Below are 19534 nucleotides of genomic sequence, written 5' to 3'. Positions count from 1 at the left end.
GCTATTCTTGTCCTCAGTAATGCTGCTGAGAGCGAAGCCCCCCCTGTGCAGATGATCACTGAATGACCTCACCTGGCCACACCTGAGGAATTACCTTAAGGGTGGTGCTTAACCATGGGTGGAGTGGTACTAGCTCCCTTCTTATTGCATTAGAAGTCACTGTTGTTGTCTGTGATGCAGAAACAAACAAACAAACAAACAAAAAAAAAGGCTGGAAACAAATTTCTGGAAAACTGAATATTTTATTTTCCAGATTTTGTTCCAAAATCTGGAAAATAAAATATTCAGTTTTCCTTTTCTGTCATGGTCTCCCTAAAGATTGGACTGGAATGCACACCTCCGTAGTGGCTGTGCGTGTATTAAAGTCTGTCACAAATAGTCGGTAACTTTAATTCTTTATGATGGCACACTGAATCATTTTTGGGAAGAGCTACCAACATTCAGACAGCTGGGAAAGAAAGCCAGATCTATTTTTTTTCGATGGCCACTGGGGCAGAAATGAGCTGCTAGAGCCCCAATTACACCACCCTCCTCCACCCTCCAGTACATTATGTACAGTATTCTTATGCTGGAATATTATCTGGTCCCAGGTTAATATAATTAAATGCAAACAGCACAGACTTTCTTTAGTAATGCATATTCCCAAACAAGGTTACACACAAACCTATCAACTTTTCTCGCAGCAGACATTTGCCATCGGTGTGATGGCTTACTGGGATACTAGAGTGGAACAGAGCCATTCTAATTTGTTCACACTGTACTTTTCCAGAGATGACACGTCCAAAATGTCTGTCCTTTCATGGGACACTTTACAGATCAGCCCTGAAGAGCAACCAAAGTCAGTCATCCATCGTTGTGTAACACACATTCAACACCCGTCTCAGCTCGGTTTAGCATGTGTTCCTGCCTGTCAGCCACCACGGTTTAGTGTTATTGCTCATAACAGACATGTTTGCCAACTAATGTTGGCTAATGATACAGTAGCAACCTTTTTTTAAGTTGTATAAATGACATTACTAAGCCATTTTGCTGACTTCGACTTCCTTACTGTAACTATATTTTAGCATTTAACTGATAGAATATCTAGAAACACTGCTAGACTGGCGTACTTCCTAGTATGCACTGTACTGTGTTTAGTTTAAAATGTCTACACTCACCTTTTTCCCCTAATTTGAACAGTTATGATTTTTTTCTCTTCACTTTTAAAACAATCACAGTTTCAGTGCATGTTGTGAGCTGCTCAACCAGGAAATTAACCTTTTTCAATCTCCGTTTGATATGTAGGGGTTTTGAAGCATAAAGACATCAAACGCACACACTTTAATTACTCCAATAAGAAGCTGACATTTCTGATTTTGTTTAAAAAGTGTATTGAAGTTTTGTTGCCTTGAAATCTTCTCATAACACACACACACAAATAAAATGCTCTTACAGGCACAGTAACAACATAATAGTTTATTGAGTGAATATTCAATATTTGTGACAGTGAATACATAATTAAGGAGAATACACAGGGACGTTCACTTTTATTAGAAGACAATATTAAGAAAATATTGGTATAGGTTTTTAAGAAGATTTCAAAGTTTTTGGATTATAAGAACAAGCCTCCCTGTCTCATTAACAAAGATGGTCGAGTAAAATACAAAAGAAAATTACAAGTTCAAATTGCATCTTCAAGGCTGTTAATGACTTGAACAGAGACAAACACTTAGGCAAAGTGTGACAATAAATCTTGACCAATACGGTTCATTCATTCAGTACAAACACTCTCTCTCTCTCTCACACACACACACACACACACACACCATGCAAGTATACTAAAGAAATGAGCACAAGCCGTTCACATGTTTCTATGACAGCCTCTGTGCTAGCTGGCCCGAGCTGCTGCGTGAGTCTGAGGGTTGATGAGTTGGCTGGCTTTGTCATAACCTCACTGACCGAGTCAAAAATGGCGCAAAAACAACATCAGCAGCAGAAGCAGTACTGTACTGCCGACGCGTACGATGGAGGTCCTTGAAGTGTTACTGAAACCGCTAAGTCACTTCTCTGAAGGAAGTCACTGACGACTGACTAATGAAGGGAAAAAAGAAAAGATGAAACACTGAGGGAAGACGTCAGAGGTAATTTCACAGCCCCTGAACATAATGGCTACAATGTAGATTCACACTTTTAAAAAAAAAAGAAAAAAAAGAAGAAGCAGACGGGCTTCTCTCCCTCTCCAGACACTTCCTGTGCGCTCTACGCGGCGCTGCCACTGGCTACTTCTGTGTCTGAGGCTGCAAAAGGGCCGATGGTGTTGGTCTCCATGGCTTGGTAAACCAAGAACAGGAAAGCAGCCACAACGAGCAGCAGGATCAGCTTTATCCACAGAGACATGCTGTGGCGCGCAGCTTTGGTCTGGCCTGCTGGGGCAGCGGCAGACAGAGGCTTGGAGGGAGCGTAGGAGGCGGAGGTAGAGGAGTTGGAGTAGGAAAGGGGCAGTCTGGTGACTCTGTTGACCGTGCGACTCTCTGTGTACGAGGAGGAGGAGCTGGTGGTCTTGATGGTTTTCGGAGAGATGAGGGAGTTTTCGTCATTCCACAGGTCACTGGACTTCAGCGGGCGGCCGGCGGCTCCTCTGATGGGCCGTCGACAGGTGGCCCTGCAAGAGACAATGAAAGAATGAGTCACACAGTCCTGTGGCTCTTCGGCTTTGCTTTTGACAAACTGGTGCTGCTGCCGCCATCGGTGGCACACTAGACACAAAAGCACAATGAGCACCGGTTGGAGGTGGGATGGACTGGACTGGATGTTGAGGCAAACTTCCAATCGTCTCTTTTCACAGTTTGAATCATCATTGCAGCTCAAAATGAACCAAATAAGAGGTTTTATTGGGGGTGCACACATCTAATGTAGTGGTATTAGCGCCAACATGGACATTAAGTGGGTGTTTGTGGTACTTTCAACAGTTTGTCCTACCAGTGACCTCGTGTTACCTCACAGGAAAAAGAATTTGGGAAAAACAGTGGACTGATTCAGAGCTGGCAGGGACCCTGAAAGGTGTGGGATTGGAGTGGGAAGACTGTGCATTCCTACACCCATGGGCACCTCGTTCTAGTTCTAGTTAAAAGTGGGGGTGCTTGATTAGTGACCAAGTTTTTGTTGTGTTTGTGACCTGATTCAACATTAAGTGCATTTCAGTTTCCAATCCACAATAAACCTGGACAGTAACTCTAAACCTTAAAAAAGTCACCCCAAAGAATAGGAGCTGAATCCTCATCTGACACACGCCGAGTGTAAAATATCGACATGGCATCTTTACGTAAATACGGGACATAAGCCTGTAAGTTCTGCTTTTGACCCAGACCTCATCTCATCTTTGTTGTCGCCCCAAGTCTTTCTAGCAGAAAGCCACAAAGGTAAACTCCTTCATGCTCCGACTTTGTTTGGACAGCAGTGGTGTGGCCGTCAGCTCTGACTGGGCCTGAACGCTCCTCTGTGAAGTGGCGGTGCTAGTTTAGCATCACGTCCTGCCTCAGTATTCCAGTCTGCTGGTGTGTGCATAGACTGTGTGCTTGTGTGCGACGTGTGTAAAAGGGCGAAGTTTATCTGAGACGACGGCTTCGGTGAGGACAGGAAATGTCCTATTTAACCCACTTACTACATATGACACGGTCAGATCGAACTCATTTTGATCCAAACTTACTAAAATGTTTAAAAATAAGAGTTTTCTGATCAAAAACACACGTTTTCTGATGAAGCCAGCTCATTAATGATGTTGACACAGCACGGGGGACAAAGGTGTCATCGGGGTCATCTTAGCTCTGGCTTCAGTATTACAAACTGAAAGTCTGGGTTACAAACTGGGGGAGGGAAGTGCAAGACTAAATTGCCCCTTTAATTGTTTGACTTTGACGCCAATCTTTTTAATCATTCCAGCTCGTGCATTTCTGCAGTGAACCGGTCTAAACTTTTTAAATTGCATTTGCATGGGAATTATATTTGAGAAACAAAAGGCGAGTGTGAACCCCTCCAGCTTCACAGACGGGAGGATTTTCTGCTGGAGCCGTTTTAAATTGAAAAACTACTGCTGGTTGAAGACATCATGTCAGGTTCTGGTAATTTGCAATGGGTGTTTGTGCTTTGCCCATTTTCAGAAGAGAATAAATGAAAGGAACACCGGTTACTTACGTGACTCCTGTAGGACTGTTTAAGTCGTTGGGGAAGAGCTCCTTCAGAATGTCCTTCTCCTCCACTTTCGTGGTTTGGTCGCTGGCTGCGATCTTCTCCACCTACAGACACCAAGCACAGAGAGAACACCAACACTTTGAATACGCCTCTGATAGCCTCTAATGTAAAAGCACCCAGCCCATAACCCCACTAAAATCACCTGCAGGTGAATGTCTGGCCCAGCAGAGGGCCCCCTGCCTGATATTAGACACCACTCACTGTGTGATCACCTCACATCCAACCACCATGTCTACCACTGGGCCAACTGAATGTAACGTGGGGAGCAGTGCTTGTCTCACCAGCACATCCTTGGGTGTGCAGCACAGTGTTTTCACAGGGCTGCGTGAGGTCAAGAAGCTGGGGATTTTCTGCTGCCTCCTATGCGGCGGGACATCCGGGGGGGCGCGCTCCTCCTGCTCACAGACAATGTGCGTGACTGTTTGTTAAACCGGTTCAGCTGCCACACAACTGTCGCTGCAGAGAGCCTCAACAGCTGCGCACAACTGGCCCATTGATCATTAATAACCCCCCCCCACTACAAAGTATAGATCGGGAGAGTCTCAACTCTTGGTGTTTCGCCGTTAAGACATGTGAGTGAAAGGGAGAGAGAGAGACAAGAGGGAGGTACAGCCACCACAGATGTTTGAGTAGAGCTGTACCCTTTCTGCAGGCTTAGGTCCAAACTGGTCTGACAGAGGCCAGTGGGACTGCGGGCTCTTAATGGGTGAGATGTTACACAGGGGGCTAAAGCTGGCTGGGTAGACTCTGGGGAGGTCGGTCGGAGAGAGGGAGGGCCTGGGTGGCTTGACGGCCGCTCGTGAGCTCTGTTTTGTGCAAGTGCTGGCCTGGAGAACACAGACTACATTAGATACACGTGTTCAGAAATAGATTTAACTGAAGAGAAAATGACAGAATGCGGCATTAGCCTTAATACCCCGGATATAAATACGTTCTAGGAAGTCTACGCACCATAGTTGCCGGTCTTAAGGGTTCAACACTCGGCTCAGGTTCCTGAGACACCAACAAATACACGAGATCAAAACATCTTCAAAGCTCTACAAAGTTCATACGCCCTAAAGTACGCCTGGTTGTGTGCCCATCAGTCAGGACAATATACTTTTTAAAACAAGACGATAGTCATGGAAACTATTCAGCTTCTCAAAAATCACAGCCTGTCCCGAGGGTAATGCCTCAGTCACCCATCTCATGATGGACAGACGGCATCTTAATTTTAATCAATGCAGCTGTCGACACTGGCCATGTAACATTCTGTCTCTGTTACAGATTCTCAGTACGATCACAGCCATACACCTTTATTGTGTTTAGGCTTATATATTATTATACATCGTTGTGCTTGTGTTGTATCCTGACCTGTGGGCAGACAAACCATCACGTTCACCAGAAAACGGTATTCAACATGGAGCGCTCATTCTCCGATCTGCTTCATCCAGTCAGACGGAGCTCGCAGCAAAGTGTTGGTGTCTGAACAACACAACAACACTGAGTGCACAGCAACACTGTGAGTGATCACATCCAGTGTGACTGACAAGAGGACAACACTGACCCACCCCCTCCCAGCTGTGATGAGATGCCTCAGGTTAAACACCACCCAAGTGTTTGTCTTCAAATCAGTGAGGTGTGAGCTGAACATAAATCACGTAGTCTTGTTCACCACCCTGCAATACACCATTCCTCACAGTTAACCCCCCGACCATGGATGCAATATAACTGAAAACCAAACCACTCCACTTTTTTTTTGGACTGAATTTGTAGGCAGGCTAAACTCTGTCCTTTTGTCTGGCTGCATACAGTGAATGTTGATATCACATGTGGGCTGCAGTTATCAGACAACTAGGGTGTAAATATACTATTCACCAAGCTGGTTTCACTTTCTTATAGCCTTGTATACTTAATCTTTGACTTTTGGACTGCTGGTCCAAACACATTAAATTGCAGTCCTACTTGAACACACTGATGCTAATTTAATTACCAGCACCCTGACCATGGATGGATAACTGAAAACCAAACCACTCCTCAGCCTCGCTTCCAGTTTTCCCCGGTGGTCACTCTTCAGTATTGGAACAACAAACCCACTGCAGCCCAAAAAGCACCTTCCCCATAGACCACCACTAGGTCAGTAAAACTGCTGACAGGACGCCTCCGGCCACAAACATGGTCAATTAATCTTTGTCAAACTTTTCTAAAGCCCGGTCTTTTTCACTGCAAATAGTTTGAGCCAATCGGCAAAGCATGATGGGATGAACACTACTGCACTAAACTAGGTGCTCTGGCTCACATAATACATCCATGGTACTGAATGACAGTGTGTGATGGTGTAGAGTGCGGTGTATCTGTACAAGCATGTGACTGCAAGTTCAACCACTACCCAAGAGCAATTCAACCGCAGTGGACGTGACTCTGTGCTAAATCTACTTAGGTTAAGACAGCTGGCGAACAGCCAAAAGCCTAACCTCTAGCAGGGCAGTGTTGAGCGGAGCGACTGGCTCATGCGGTGAATCCTTACTGGGTTTGGGAAGACGTAGCTGCATTTCTTCCTCTTGGAGCTACAGGTTTCAGAAACAAGTTGAGCAAGCAGACAATTTCTTTTAGGGTTCTAAGAGATCAAACGGCAGCAGACAATGACTGCGTGTTAGCCACAGGTTACCCCTCAGTATCTTAGAAAGGGACCGCATGCAACATTTTCTGAAAGAGATAATCTGACAATCACGTCTTTAAACTCTCCACATTTTCTGAGACGGAAAATAAATTGGCAAAAGCGTCAAACGTTCCCGATCTTCTGTGTGTCCAAGAAGCTAGTGAAACACAACCCACTTGTGATTGATAATGCACATATTTGCCCACCACCCTTAGGTACACTTTAAGACAAGATGATTAGAACAGCATATCCCTGAAGAGGAACATCTCTCCTCTTCAGCAGAAGCAACAGACCAGTGTCTCCATCCAGGTGTCAGTGAGTGAACAAACAGTGCCATCTAGTGGCCACAGCCCTCAGCTACCTGGGCAGGTCTGAGCGAGGTGGAGGGGGGTTCAGCTCGAGCTAGACTGTCCAGCCTGTGGTGAACCCTCTTGTTAGGCTGCAACCGGACCTGATCTGTCAATATAGGCCTGAGATCCTCAGGCACTATCTGCTGGGACATAAAAACCACAATATGAAAGGACAGAGTACAGAAAAGGGAGGTCAAGAGGGAGATGATCATAAAAAGAGAAGATAAAGAGACAGAATGAGGGGTGAATAAGTGAATTCCAAGTCTGCTTTCATACACCTCATAATTACACTAGCTTGCTCCAAATGGAAAACCCACATGGAATTTTTTCCAGTCAGTTTTTTTTTTGTACTGAATTTGTAGGCAGGCTAAACTCTGTCCTTTTGTCTTGCTGCATACAGTGAATGTTAATATCACATGTAGGCTGCAGTAATCAGACAACTAGGGTGTAAATATACCATTCACCAAGCTGGTTTCACTTCCTTATAGCCTTGTATACTTGATATCTTTGGACTGCTGGTCCAAACAGATTAAATTGCAGCCCTACTTGAACGCACTGATGCTAATTTAATCATAAAGCTGCTTGCAACACTACAGTATATTGTATTTTGATGTAGGACAGTCGCTGAAAGCAGATATAGCAGAAAGTTTGAAGATGCTGCATCTGAGCACACCCCCCCACCTTTGAAGCCAGGTGTAAAAGGTGCCCAAAGATTCTTGAGTCACTTAGAAAGTGATCAGTGACAGTCGGTGTGAAGTGAAGCCAGTTGATGTAATCAGTTACAGTGTTGATGCGTGGAGAATGGGTGGGGTGGGATGGGGGGGGGGGCAGCATTCACCGCTTTGTGGGACAACCTCCTGGATTTGCGCTTTACTTGCAGGACAGGCTCCTCATCGGTATCTTCTTCTTCCAGCAACTGGTCTCTCTACACACATGGTATGCACATACCAGCAGAGAGATGTGTTTGACTTAAAGCCATTTACGTTTGCTTTACCTTCAGTCCAGACATTCATACACATAACCTGTGTATTCATATACAGATACTGTGTGTCAGCCCTGCATTAAATGCTATTAACTAGTCTGAACTAACCTTTTAAAAACGCCAAAGTCACAAAATATCAAACTAACCAAACACGTCAGTGGTAGATGACTCTCGTGCTCTGCATGGGAAAATTACTTGCAAAACATACAAGCAGCTGTTTCTGGTTAAACAAAAAAGATCTTCCTCTTTAACAAAAAGACCAGTCCCTGTAAAAAGGGAACCCAAAAAGTTTGGGGTTTCCAATTCCCAAACTTTTGTACCTACTAGTCATTTAGGCTAGAGGTCAAACAACAGTGGATTTTTAAACAATAGTTTGGAGCAGGAAAAAAAACATAACCGAGTAGTTCCACCCCCCTGTAACTGTTCTGTAAATTCAATTATGAAATGGTTAAAAGGAACCATACTGTACTTTATTAACGGGCACAGACCAAAAAAGGCCAACTGAGCTTTTGAAGCAAACCTTAAATTAATTTAAATGGAAATAGAAAAAAAAATTGAAATGCAAACAGGAGTAGGAGTGGGGAATTTAACTGCCAGCCGCAGCAACGGTCACATGATTAACTCAAACCATTACTGTCACCTAATGAGATTACGTCAACGAAAACATTAGGACATGTCACGTACTGTTAACGTCACACGCCTGTCGTTCCTCAGGGTCTCAGCTCACCAGGTGCAGGTTAACAGCGTGAACAGCAGGAGGAGCTGCTCACTGCCACATTCAGGCTGCTGGATTACACCCCCCCCCCCTACACACACACACACACACACGGGGTTCCCAGAGCCTTTTCCCCAAACACAGAATCTGATAAGACTACTGCGAATACCACGGTTTCATGATTACAAAACCGAGTGTATGGAAATGTGGTGGAGGTGAGGAACAAACTAGGGGTTCAAGCACAGAACAGAAAAGTCAGTGTGCTCAGGAGTCTGCAGCATCCAACATGTGCATGACAGCAGCTAATCCAAGTCATGTGCTTTGAGTCGGACATGCGGCGGGCAGCACGGATACTCCGAACCTACAGGCTCACGCTGAGCTGGGCGTGACTCCGCTGCAATAAAATGAAAACACAGTGTATGATCAGCACCAGCTGTCTGGTGTCCCGTCCTTCCTGCTGCAGCACACACACTGCTCTTACAACTGCAGCTCGGCCTTGCAGACGGGGACGGCGGGGGAAAAAAAAAAAAAACTTGAAATACTGAGAAATAAAAAGGGGAAAATTAGCTTCAAGCTCCAAATCTGTGGAGCCTGCAGACGGTGGCGTTAAACAGGCTGTCCTGGTTGTTCTTTGTACTGACAGTGTGCAGTGTTGGAATGTGGTTAATGAAGTTGAAGCTGAGCAGGGTGATACTGCTGCTGAAGTCAGGGACCGGCTGAGTGCCGTCATAGCGCGTCTCTATTCCCTTCAGAACCAACTGTGGTATAATGTGCGTGTCACAATGGGGAGGAACCTGAGTGGGAAAACTGATTCTGTGAGTGTTGTTAATTAGAGATAATAATCATGGTGCCTGATGGTATTTGTGTTATTATTGTGCGCTCACAGTAACATAACAAGGTGTCTGAAAACACTCTCCTGCTTAGTTACAGTCCAGTTTTTCCTGACAAGAAATCTAATACTGAATATGTCAATATTCAGTATTATATTACATATCAAATATACAGTACGTGTTCCACATTTGGCTGAGGAGGTTCATTTTAAATCAAGTTGATAAATTAGGTTTCAGAGCAACAAAGTCAAAATCAGCAGGTTTGTGTGTCATCAACATTATTCCACAAAGAGAGTTGTCTTTACACTGGGAACATGAACATCTCTATCAGGCTGTCCCAAGTGGCCCCCATTCAAAAACGTCCGCAGGTAGAGCAAGGATTCCTTAGCGCTGAAAATCGGTGTCTTACCGTGTGGTGCTGGCTGCTGCGGGTGCGGGTGGTGACGGGCGTCTTCCCTCGGCTCCTCAGAGGTCTGTCCACCACTGGAGCTGGCTCTGGTTCTGGTTCTGGTTCAGGTTCAGGCTCGGGTTCTGCCAAAGGCTCTGGCTCTGCTGTCACTTCTAATGGAACACAGTACAGTCGCACACTGTTACACGAGGGGCATACAGCAGCATTTAACACATTTAAGCTCATGAAGAGTAAATTATTTCACATTACCGCCAATTGTTGCCAATATAAATGCAAATGTTACCGTGCAGCCTAAATAACATTCCACATACGATACACCAGTGTGGTAACACACGACATTTCCCCTTTGTGAGAAGATTACAGGGTGAGTGAGAGAACAACACGTCGCATGTTTTAATAAAGCACCTAGAAAGTGACTGCACACAGCAGATGGTTTAGGAAATGACAGATTTTCTGGACGTGCTGGTATATAAACCCTCAGTCTACCGTAGCCACGCACACAGAATCACTGGGAGTGGTGGAACGCTCTTCTTACCATCCTCCTTGTCACTGTACAGGTCGGACTCAGAGTTGCCGTTGTGGTTGACTTGGATCTCTGTGAGGACCACCTGTGGCAGCGGCAGCTGTGTAGGGCCGTTGTCCAGAAGCTTTTGCAGTTTCTTCTCATACAGTTTACGGGTGGAGGCTGGAAGGAACACCAGAGGGGAGAGATTCAATTCAACTTGCACAAGATAACTTGAATGTTGTGGGGGGGGGGGGGGGGGGGAGATCCTAAATAACTAGGAACCACCGCATGATATCACTAAGGCTTGTGAGGATTCACCCAGAGACTGAAGAGGCGTAATGTTGGTGAGCCCAGCCTTGTTTGTCTTACTGTTAGCAGGGTTTTTTTTGGATCTCGTAGTTCACAATCATTTCTGTCCAACCCCCACCCAACGGAGACCCCAGCAGTAGACCGCCCATCTCTGAGCCTGGTTCCGTTCGAGGCTTCTTCCTGTTAAAGGAGAGGTTTTCCTTTCCACTGTCGCCCAATCTAATATCTGATGCTGCTCATGTGGGGATTCTTGAATGCTTAACTTTGAATTCCTGAATCGGCTCTGCTCTGCATGGAAGGCATCTTGAGATAACACTCGGCAATTAGCAATATATAAAGTAAAGTACTCACAGGTGCCAGTGACAATCTGCCTCTGCCAATAAAAGATTTTCTTTGTCATTTGCTTTTCCGTCTCACCACATTCAAAACATGCCAGTCAGGTTTGCATATTCTAGTCTCAAAGAACAGCAGCAGTGGCAGCACAGCTCTGGAGGCTCACTACTGCTTGGCTTCAGTGGAAGTATGCACGCAACAAACTGATAACTGATCAAGCCCGAGGGGAAACACAGTGGCACACAGCAGGGCCTTTATTACTATATTACTACATTTCCAGAGTGCTTGAGGAGGAGTGATTTCAATATAGTATCAGTAGTATATTATTATGTGTTATTCAGTGTACAGAATAATTTGACTGTTTATTTGATCAAAATGTATAGTAGCTGTATTTGTGTGCATTCATAGCACTATAATAATCTGAACATCAACACATGTAGTACCATTAGGCATGAATCAAAACATTTGAAGTTGGTATGAATGAATTAGTGAATGCTCTCTACAACAGAAGTACTGTTTTCAGAGTGCCATGTATGACATGACTGTGAGATTTAGCGGCCAGCCTTTTGTTTGAGTCAACTGTTGGGAGACTTGGCCAATATCTGAATACCAGCTTTTGCTCATGAATGTATAAAGTGTACGACTTGCCATTTTAGATCAAATTACCACACATTCCAGAGTAATAGTTTCCAGAAGGGGCCAAAAATATTAGCGAACATGTCGAAGCCACTTGTGAATTCCACCACCTGCGTGGCACCATCACACCACATCCTTGTGTGTGTGAGAAGGTCGCTCGTGGATCACGTGCTCGGGGCAGACGTCACCTCAGTGTTCTGCTAAGGTGAGCACTTACCCACAACGGGCCCTATGTCCACTCCCTGCTTGAGCAGCTCGTCCTTCAGGGCCTCGTCGGTCAGCACGGTCACATCTAGCTCATCCGGCCGAACCTTGTCAGTTTTCCTGGTGGCTTTCTGTGGGAGGAGGAGGGGACAGCAAAGTTGGTAAGTGCGATAGTGAACTGTACTCTGTGGCAAAAACTCATCAGGGTCAGGTCTGGGACTGCCATGGATTTATTTTTGCCCTGGGGCAGTGTAATCAGCAAGTAACGACATCACAACAGTCAAACGACAGATAGCTCTTTTTCTGGGTGTGTGCCGTTTGTGCACTGCCTGCTAAGACAACAAGAAATAACTTTCTCTAAAAAAAGGTAAAGAAGTCAAAGGAAAGCTCCTGTACAGCACTTTGTCCTCTCTGGCTAGTTGGAATGATTCTACATTCAAGCACTGAAAGGGACAGGAAAAAGAGGAAAAGTCATTTTACACTCTAAAGCCCAAATGGACACTGTCCCACCCCTTCCTCCTCCAAGTTCATCTCCGAGCTCCCTCCAGTGAAGTTCGTGTTCTCTCCCAGAGGAAACTGTGTTTGCTGAGCATTCAGACTGTTACAGAAACCTGTTCACCAGGTTGGTAATTATGCTTCCAATGCACCTAACCTGAAGCATGTGAGGGGATCCAACAAGAACAAAGAAACACTCCACACCGTGTGGGATCTATATAGCAGATATTTAGCAACACACTGGACTCACGTCACACAAACATGTGACCTGGAAGAGATGCTTAAACTTAACAGTTTCCTTCAGTTTACTAGGATGAAGTGAAGCCAGAGGAAAAAAAAAAAAGAGAGGGAAAAGAGGCGGCACTTTCTGAGCTGATGCTGCAGGCATTTCGTGATAGTAAACAACCAGCCTACAGGAAATTACTCTGTGTTTGTAGTCAGCTGCCTCTGAAATGAAGCCCAGCGTCAGCTCACCCTGCCTCAGAGTAAAGAAAGCAAGCATGCATTAAATGTTCTGCTCACACATGTCGGGATCATACCAAGTCAAAGTGCTGTTATGAACAATGTGATTATTAAAAGACTGAACTGTAATAAGAACCATACAGAGGTCAGTGAACAGCGCCGCCGCTGGCTCTCCTGACTGCCCATGTTTGCTTTGGTTAGGGTCGAGTCCCTCACACAATCCAAAATGGAGACAGATATAGCTTGCAGTGGTAAGTGGACTAAAATGTGGACCGTATTCAGTGTCAGCGTACACGAATGAGGTAGGAGGAGGAGAGTACAGTGCAGAGCAGACTCAGACTAAAGAAGTGAAATGCCAGCCTTTCTAAAGTGACCCTCCAAACACATTCTGCCCGAAACACTCAACGCACCCTGTGACTATATGAAGTTGAAAAATGCCATGTTGTTTTGGAGTCACATCCAAGAGGGGCTTTGTGTGATTCCCAGAGGGGAAATAACCCACTGAGACGCTTTCCTCTGAGGAGGCTGAAGATTTGTACACGTTACGTTCAGCATGTAATCTACATACCCCACTCTATGTATAAATCATATGTATAAAAAGGCTGATTGACTGGCTGCCTTTTCATACACGTACATGTGAATGCGTTGCGACATGTTAGAAACCTGCTACATACTGCTCAGCTCGACACCTGCTGCAGCTAGTTCTCAGTAAAAGCTTTCACCCAGTCTCTAATCATAATGCAGCAACTTTTCAAGCGAGGCTTCAGCTACTTCCCACTGAAAATAGTTAGCGAGTGGAGCCAGGCAGTGCATGTTTGTGGAATGCACGTAGAAAATGGTGATTTTGTGACAATGAAAACCATATTACAGACCAGTAGAGACCCTCTGCTGGAGTGGGCCGACCAAGAGAAGCACATTCAAGGTCAGACGCCAGACCAAAACTACTTATTGTAATTCTTTTGCATGACCACAAAAGGATGCAGTGACCATGGGCAGCTTTAAAGCAAACATCTGGGTCTAAGGTGACTTGCTCAGCCAGCAACGAATCAACGGAAAATGTGAGGAATGTATGGCTTATACGCGCAACTACTGTGGTGAGGTGCTGCTACGCTTCACAGCATGTAACAAACGTGGGAGACGCACAGAGAGGTCGTCTGGCTCTCAGTGGGCCCTCGGCAGGGTTTTGTCTGGATGTTGGCCAGGCTGTTTCATAATGACAGAGGTCTGGGCCTGAGAGAGCGGGAGAAGAGGGGGAAGAGAAGAAGTCTGTGCTCCCTCCGTGCAAGCCACACCCAGGCCTTTAAAAAAGGCATAGCTGGATCCTGAGCTCACCGCTCGGCCCGACTCGAGCTCCGAGGAGGAAACTCACTACAAACGCCGTCAGACTTTCCTTTACTACTCCTCAAGCACAGCCTGGATGGAGTAGTATGAGGGCAAGACATGCCAAGACCTGTGGCTAAATGATGTAACTCACTGCTCGGCTGAGTAACAATGGACTGTGTGTGGTTAGCTGTACTCCGCTAAGGCTAACCACAAGTGTCTGCATCACTACTGTCACATACTCTAAATATTCTCACTAATTCTTTTCAATCTCACCAACACACAACGTTAAAAAGGAGAGACTTCAAGCACGAGAGACACGATGTATGGAAGCCTTTATGGTTCACTTTGAAAAGCCACTCTGGCTTCAGTTAACTATTTCAAAAATGCCAGGAATTAATTTTTGAGCGGTATTCCTACCTCCACCTCCACCCCCACTCCACCTGCAGCCTGTAATCACTCAGACATGTGAGCACCAGGTTTTCACGAGATAAACAACCATGTCCTTTCTGACTTTTTATTACACACACACACACACACACGCACGGCCACATTCACTAACACGCGCACACACACAGCAGCGGCAGTCTGAGTCAAGTTCTGTCAAATTCCTCTTCCTGAGGAAAGTATTTCCTCAGCGAAGAGGCAAAACCCATTGTGATAACACTAGCTGCTGTAAAACCTCGCCCTGGTCTGCCATTCAAACCTTACAGCTGCACGGCTACACAGAAGACACAGTCCTCTATCAGTGGAATCACTGTTTGTTAAGAATATCCTTTTTCATTGATAGATTAATTCTCTCCTCCGACAAGTGACAACATTGGACTTAACAATGGCTGAACCTGTGGCAAAGAGATTTTTCCATTTAATCATATTCTCGCAAAAAAAAAAAAAAAAAAAAAGAGCATCTGGAACATACTGCAAATGATGACACCCTATGAAAAACATCAGGGTTAAAGAGGTGTTATTTCACAAAGTGAATATCCACGGAGGGTGGCTAGTGCTTAGGCTGTCAAATTGACAAGAGAAGAAGTGGATTGTAGTGGTTAAAGAGTAATTCCACTATCTTTAAACCTGTGCCCTCTTTAAGATATCTTGATCTCTAAATGACTTGTGGGTACAAACGGTTTAGGAACTGGTCTGGTAGATCACCTCAGCCAGAAGCCGTGAAACTGGCTGCAACATAATCCTCGAGGGCACATGTGCCCGATCAAAGCACGCCCACTAAAAGTGCCTGTTTTTGTCACAGACGGGCTCAGATTGGCGTTCAAAGTGTCTCTCACTATAAAGGAAAGGATCCCTGTGGAGACAGACCTGCAGGATCCTTTTAAAAGGCCGTTTTGAGTTACTTTGTGGCTGAAAACTAACTCTTTAAAAACACCAAAGTCACACCAAGTCCCAGGCTCTGAACTTTGTAGACCTAAAGGTCTTTTAGACACCAAAATATGTACGGACAGGGCCCAGGTTAGGATTCATCTGGTGAGACTAACAATAAACAATATCCCCTCACCCTGCCAGCAGTTATTCATCATCTGAAAAGACATGAAAGATTAATCACCTTCACTGTCCACACCTCACAGCACACAGAGAGCTGCAGCTCACTACGCAGCTGCTGCTCTAAACAGTCAGGTGACCTTTTAACTGTTCAAATACTCTTCCAGTAGTTCACCGCCACCATCAAATAGTAGTTTAGCTTGAAGTGCACACCCCTACGCGGAACCTCTGAAGAGATCCTCACTTAATCGCGAATGGAAATCTTCACGCGGTGGAAGAAATAAAATAAAAAAAGTACAACAGCTGGTTTTCTAAACTACAAGCAGCAGTGAATGAATGACACAAACATGCACCCTGCCACCTCCAACATGTGGGACATGTCATTTCTCAATCACTACCTTTGTTTCGCTCAACCCTTCATCATGTACAGACCCCCCCCCAAACAAGCCTGGATCAGACATTGGCTCAAGTCCAGCTCAACAGAGCTACACTACACCTTCAGCCTCTACAGGGTGGTGTGACAGCATCTCCTGCTTCTAGAATGCAAGAATTAGGTCCCGTCTTCTGTTTATCTTCAGGATCATAGTTGCATGTAGAATTACTACTAGCACAGCATTAACTGGTACCAGACATGGCTGCTGCAGCTGTCTGCATACTGTAGAAGAAGAGGACAATATGCGTGCTTTGGAAGGGGGGGGGGGGGGCGCGCGCGACGTGATCAACAGATACCCCTTATGACATCACAAAGGGAGCCAAATCTAAACTGACTGTTTTCACACACATTTACTGAAAGATGTGTCATGAATACAAAAATAGAATCAAAAAGCATCTAAAGAAAACTGAAATTAAAACCAACTTCTACACAAGCTCGTAAAGGCGATCCACGCGGTGATTAAACGCCGCCATGTTATAGGAAAAAAACGGCATATTTAATTTGGTCTAGCTTCATCCCTCTGTTCTCTCCTCTGAAATGACTGATGCCATTTAATGCCCCGGAAAAATGCCAAACGTAATCCTGTTACAATTTGTTTTCCTTTGCATTTTCTTTTAAATGTTTACCCATTTTATAACTAAATCAGAACATGAAGTGAGCAAACGAGTCTCTAATAATCTGCAACGACCAACTGTCATCGCTTTTTGATGCGTTACTGAAATGTTATTAAAAACGTCTATAATAGGACCAGATCTTGTTTATGACAGTTTTTGTACACCTACCAACCAACACATTTCCTTTATCTGACCAAGTTCTCCACCGTTTGATACTTTCTGCTGAAATACCGAGCCCTAACCTCGGGGTTCTGGCCCACTCACTTCTAAAATTAGTTAGTTAGTGTTCTTAGCCACCACCTAATATATTCTTTATACAGTACAGCTGTACTAAACTCCTCTGTGCACAGGTCTGAAATGGTACAAGACAGTTACAAGCATGTACAACTGACAAGAGGGCAGCAGGCTTCACAGGGTTGTCCAGAGGGCAGGCCTGGCGCTGGCTGGAAGGGACAATCTTACTATCAACACAGAGGAATGCTGAGAAAGTGAGACCCAGGGCAAATCAACACACACACACACACACACACACACACACTCCAATACTTCAAAAACAACACACACCCATCAGCTTCCTTATCTGCACTTTAACGGTTTCTGTGTCTAGGCGTGATTTCGTTTTATGCGGGAACAGGTAGAGCGGCCGCCCAGAAAGCTCTCAACACACAGGCTGATTCAATTATCATGGCAGAGAGCAAATGATTAAACCGGCTGAGGGAGAGGGACCCCACCCGCCTCTGTAATCCACACACAGTGACTGATAACCTGTTTGGATCAGTTGTGTAGTTTTGTTGTCACTACAGTAGAGGCGCGCCCACCCTGCCACCCTGCCACCCTGCCCCCCCCCCAAATCCCAAACACACTGGAGCTGGAGTTATGTGGGGAACTTTTAATGGAGGGCAGTGAGAGCTGAATGTGGTCTGTGGGGCTGAAGTGATTCTGGTTTTGGCCACAGATGTGTTCACTTCTGTTTGAGGCTGGGAGGAGAACATCATGTGCCCCCCCCTGGGAGAAGTGATCGACGGTCCAATTTCAAAACAGTGCCCTTAAGGATAAAAATTAATAACCTCTGTGTTTCAACACCCCGATGTGGCACATGAAGGCAGGAAAGGGGCTTCTGGGGTGGTGGGGCCCCCGGGCAAGAACAGAGCTGTGGATGGATGGATAGACGCTCTGTGGGCAGATCACATCGTATTGTAACAATCACTCCTCTAATCACTGTGGCTTTAGTTTTCAGTAGTTTGACGCATGAGCGAACTCCTCGTGGTCACGTGTTTTTATTTTGGACCTTTCTAGTCTATTTCACAGACGGTTATCGGTTAATCAGTTAGAACTCGGTGGTTAGTAATATTGTGGGTGGCTGAACAAAGTAAATCTATGTATTGCAAACAATGTTACAACAAAGAGAGAGGAGGGGGGGGGGGTCACTTATTTAAGTTGCACAAACTCGGCCCGTCCCGCTTTGGGCTGCTCTTCACGGTTCTGCCGGTGAAGCTGGAATTAAAGCCGAAACGGAAAAACCGAACTCACCTTCCCGGAGGAGCGACTTCTGCTGGAGACGACGGGCGGCGGCAGCTCCTCGTCGCTGGAGAAGGCGTCCAGAGTGGTGGCCGTGACATGTTTGTGGTTCTGAGCGGTCAGGTTCTTCAGATACAGCTGCACGTACACGTCTTTGGTCGGGTTCCCGCTCGGAAGCTCCACGTTGTGCGCCAGCAGCTCGTTCTTCAGCTTGTCCTTAGTGAGCACAGACGGGTCGTCCAGGTACTCAGGCATGTCGGCGTGTGGATGGGGAGGACAGCTACCGTCGCCTGGGTCAGTTAGCTAGCTAACGTCGGGTAGGAGGGGGGGGTGGGAGAGCAAACGGAGAGGAGGTTTGAGCGGAACGGCTAACCAGCGCCTCTCGCTGGATTTAACTGGCGGAACAAGTAATGACTACGGGGGTAAGAAGTGTGTTTCAAAAGGAAAATGAAGGAAAAAAAAGACGACCAAAATGACTTCCCGTCGTTTGTTTCGGTTCCTTCTCCACGCAGAAGAATGGAGAAATGAAAGTGGTCCTTGGTGAGCCGCTGCCTGTTGGTGAAACCTGCGCCAGGCTGCAGCTGCTGCTGCTCACGGACGGCCGGAAGTGAGCGCCCGCACAAACTCTGGTACGGACCGATCCTATTGGCCAGATGCTGCGTGACGGAGCGTCCTCATTGGTGGATCAGACATGCAACTATTGAAAATAAAGCTGACGTCACGAGTTTGAGACGCCGTTCAATCGCCGCGTTCTGATCGATCAACCATAAATAACAGAACTTTATAATCAACCAAATGACATTTTCTGCAGTTAGATTAGTAGATACATCAGTACATTATATAACTAGTGACATTAGTAGATTCACAAATGTTTTTAGGTAAAAATATATAACTATTAAGACAATAAGTTCACAAAAAAGCAATGCGAGACTGCTCCTTATTTAGTGTTTTCACTTTCTATTCATTTCTGTTGACCCCTGGCATGTTTTGTATAGAGGACTAAAGCTTTTGCAGTTGTATCTGTTTCCTAACTGTTGAAATTGTATCCATTTGTATCATT

The 19534-nt window shown here is 45.5% G+C and overlaps 1 protein-coding gene across 1 annotated transcript; it reads right to left on the bottom strand.

Annotated features, from left to right (window-relative positions):
* Positions 1–1440: 1440 nt before the first annotated feature.
* Positions 1441–19030, bottom strand: tmpoa (thymopoietin a). Its single transcript, XM_070854171.1, has 6 exons — positions 18487–19030; positions 12152–12269; positions 10687–10836; positions 10152–10303; positions 4171–4271; positions 1441–2641 (listed from the first exon to the last, which is right to left on the bottom strand). Exons 1-6 carry the CDS (start codon positions 18727–18729, stop codon positions 2239–2241), a joined length of 1167 nt encoding a protein of 388 aa, XP_070710272.1. The 5' UTR covers positions 18730–19030; the 3' UTR covers positions 1441–2238.
* Positions 19031–19534: the final 504 nt, after the last annotated feature.

Source organism: Pempheris klunzingeri, chromosome 22 (genome assembly GCF_042242105.1).
Source record: "Pempheris klunzingeri isolate RE-2024b chromosome 22, fPemKlu1.hap1, whole genome shotgun sequence".
NCBI lineage: Eukaryota > Metazoa > Chordata > Actinopteri > Acropomatiformes > Pempheridae > Pempheris > Pempheris klunzingeri.
This window is presented reverse-complemented; position numbering and strand designations above follow the sequence as displayed.

What these genes read in the sequence shown, in the direction of transcription:
- tmpoa (XM_070854171.1), bottom strand. Translation starts at nt 18,729, where the DNA reads ATGCCTGAGTACCTGGACGACCCGTCTGTGCTCACTAAGGACAAGCTG. An exon ending in GTACAGTGACAAGGAGGATG is followed by an intron (nt 10,304 to 10,686) that starts GTAAGAAGAGCG and finishes GTGTTCCATTAG; the next exon opens with AAGTGACAGCAGAGCCAGAG. An exon ending in GCAGCAGCCAGCACCACACG is followed by an intron (nt 4,272 to 10,151) that starts GTAAGACACCGA and finishes TGGTGTCTGTAG; the next exon opens with GTGGAGAAGATCGCAGCCAG.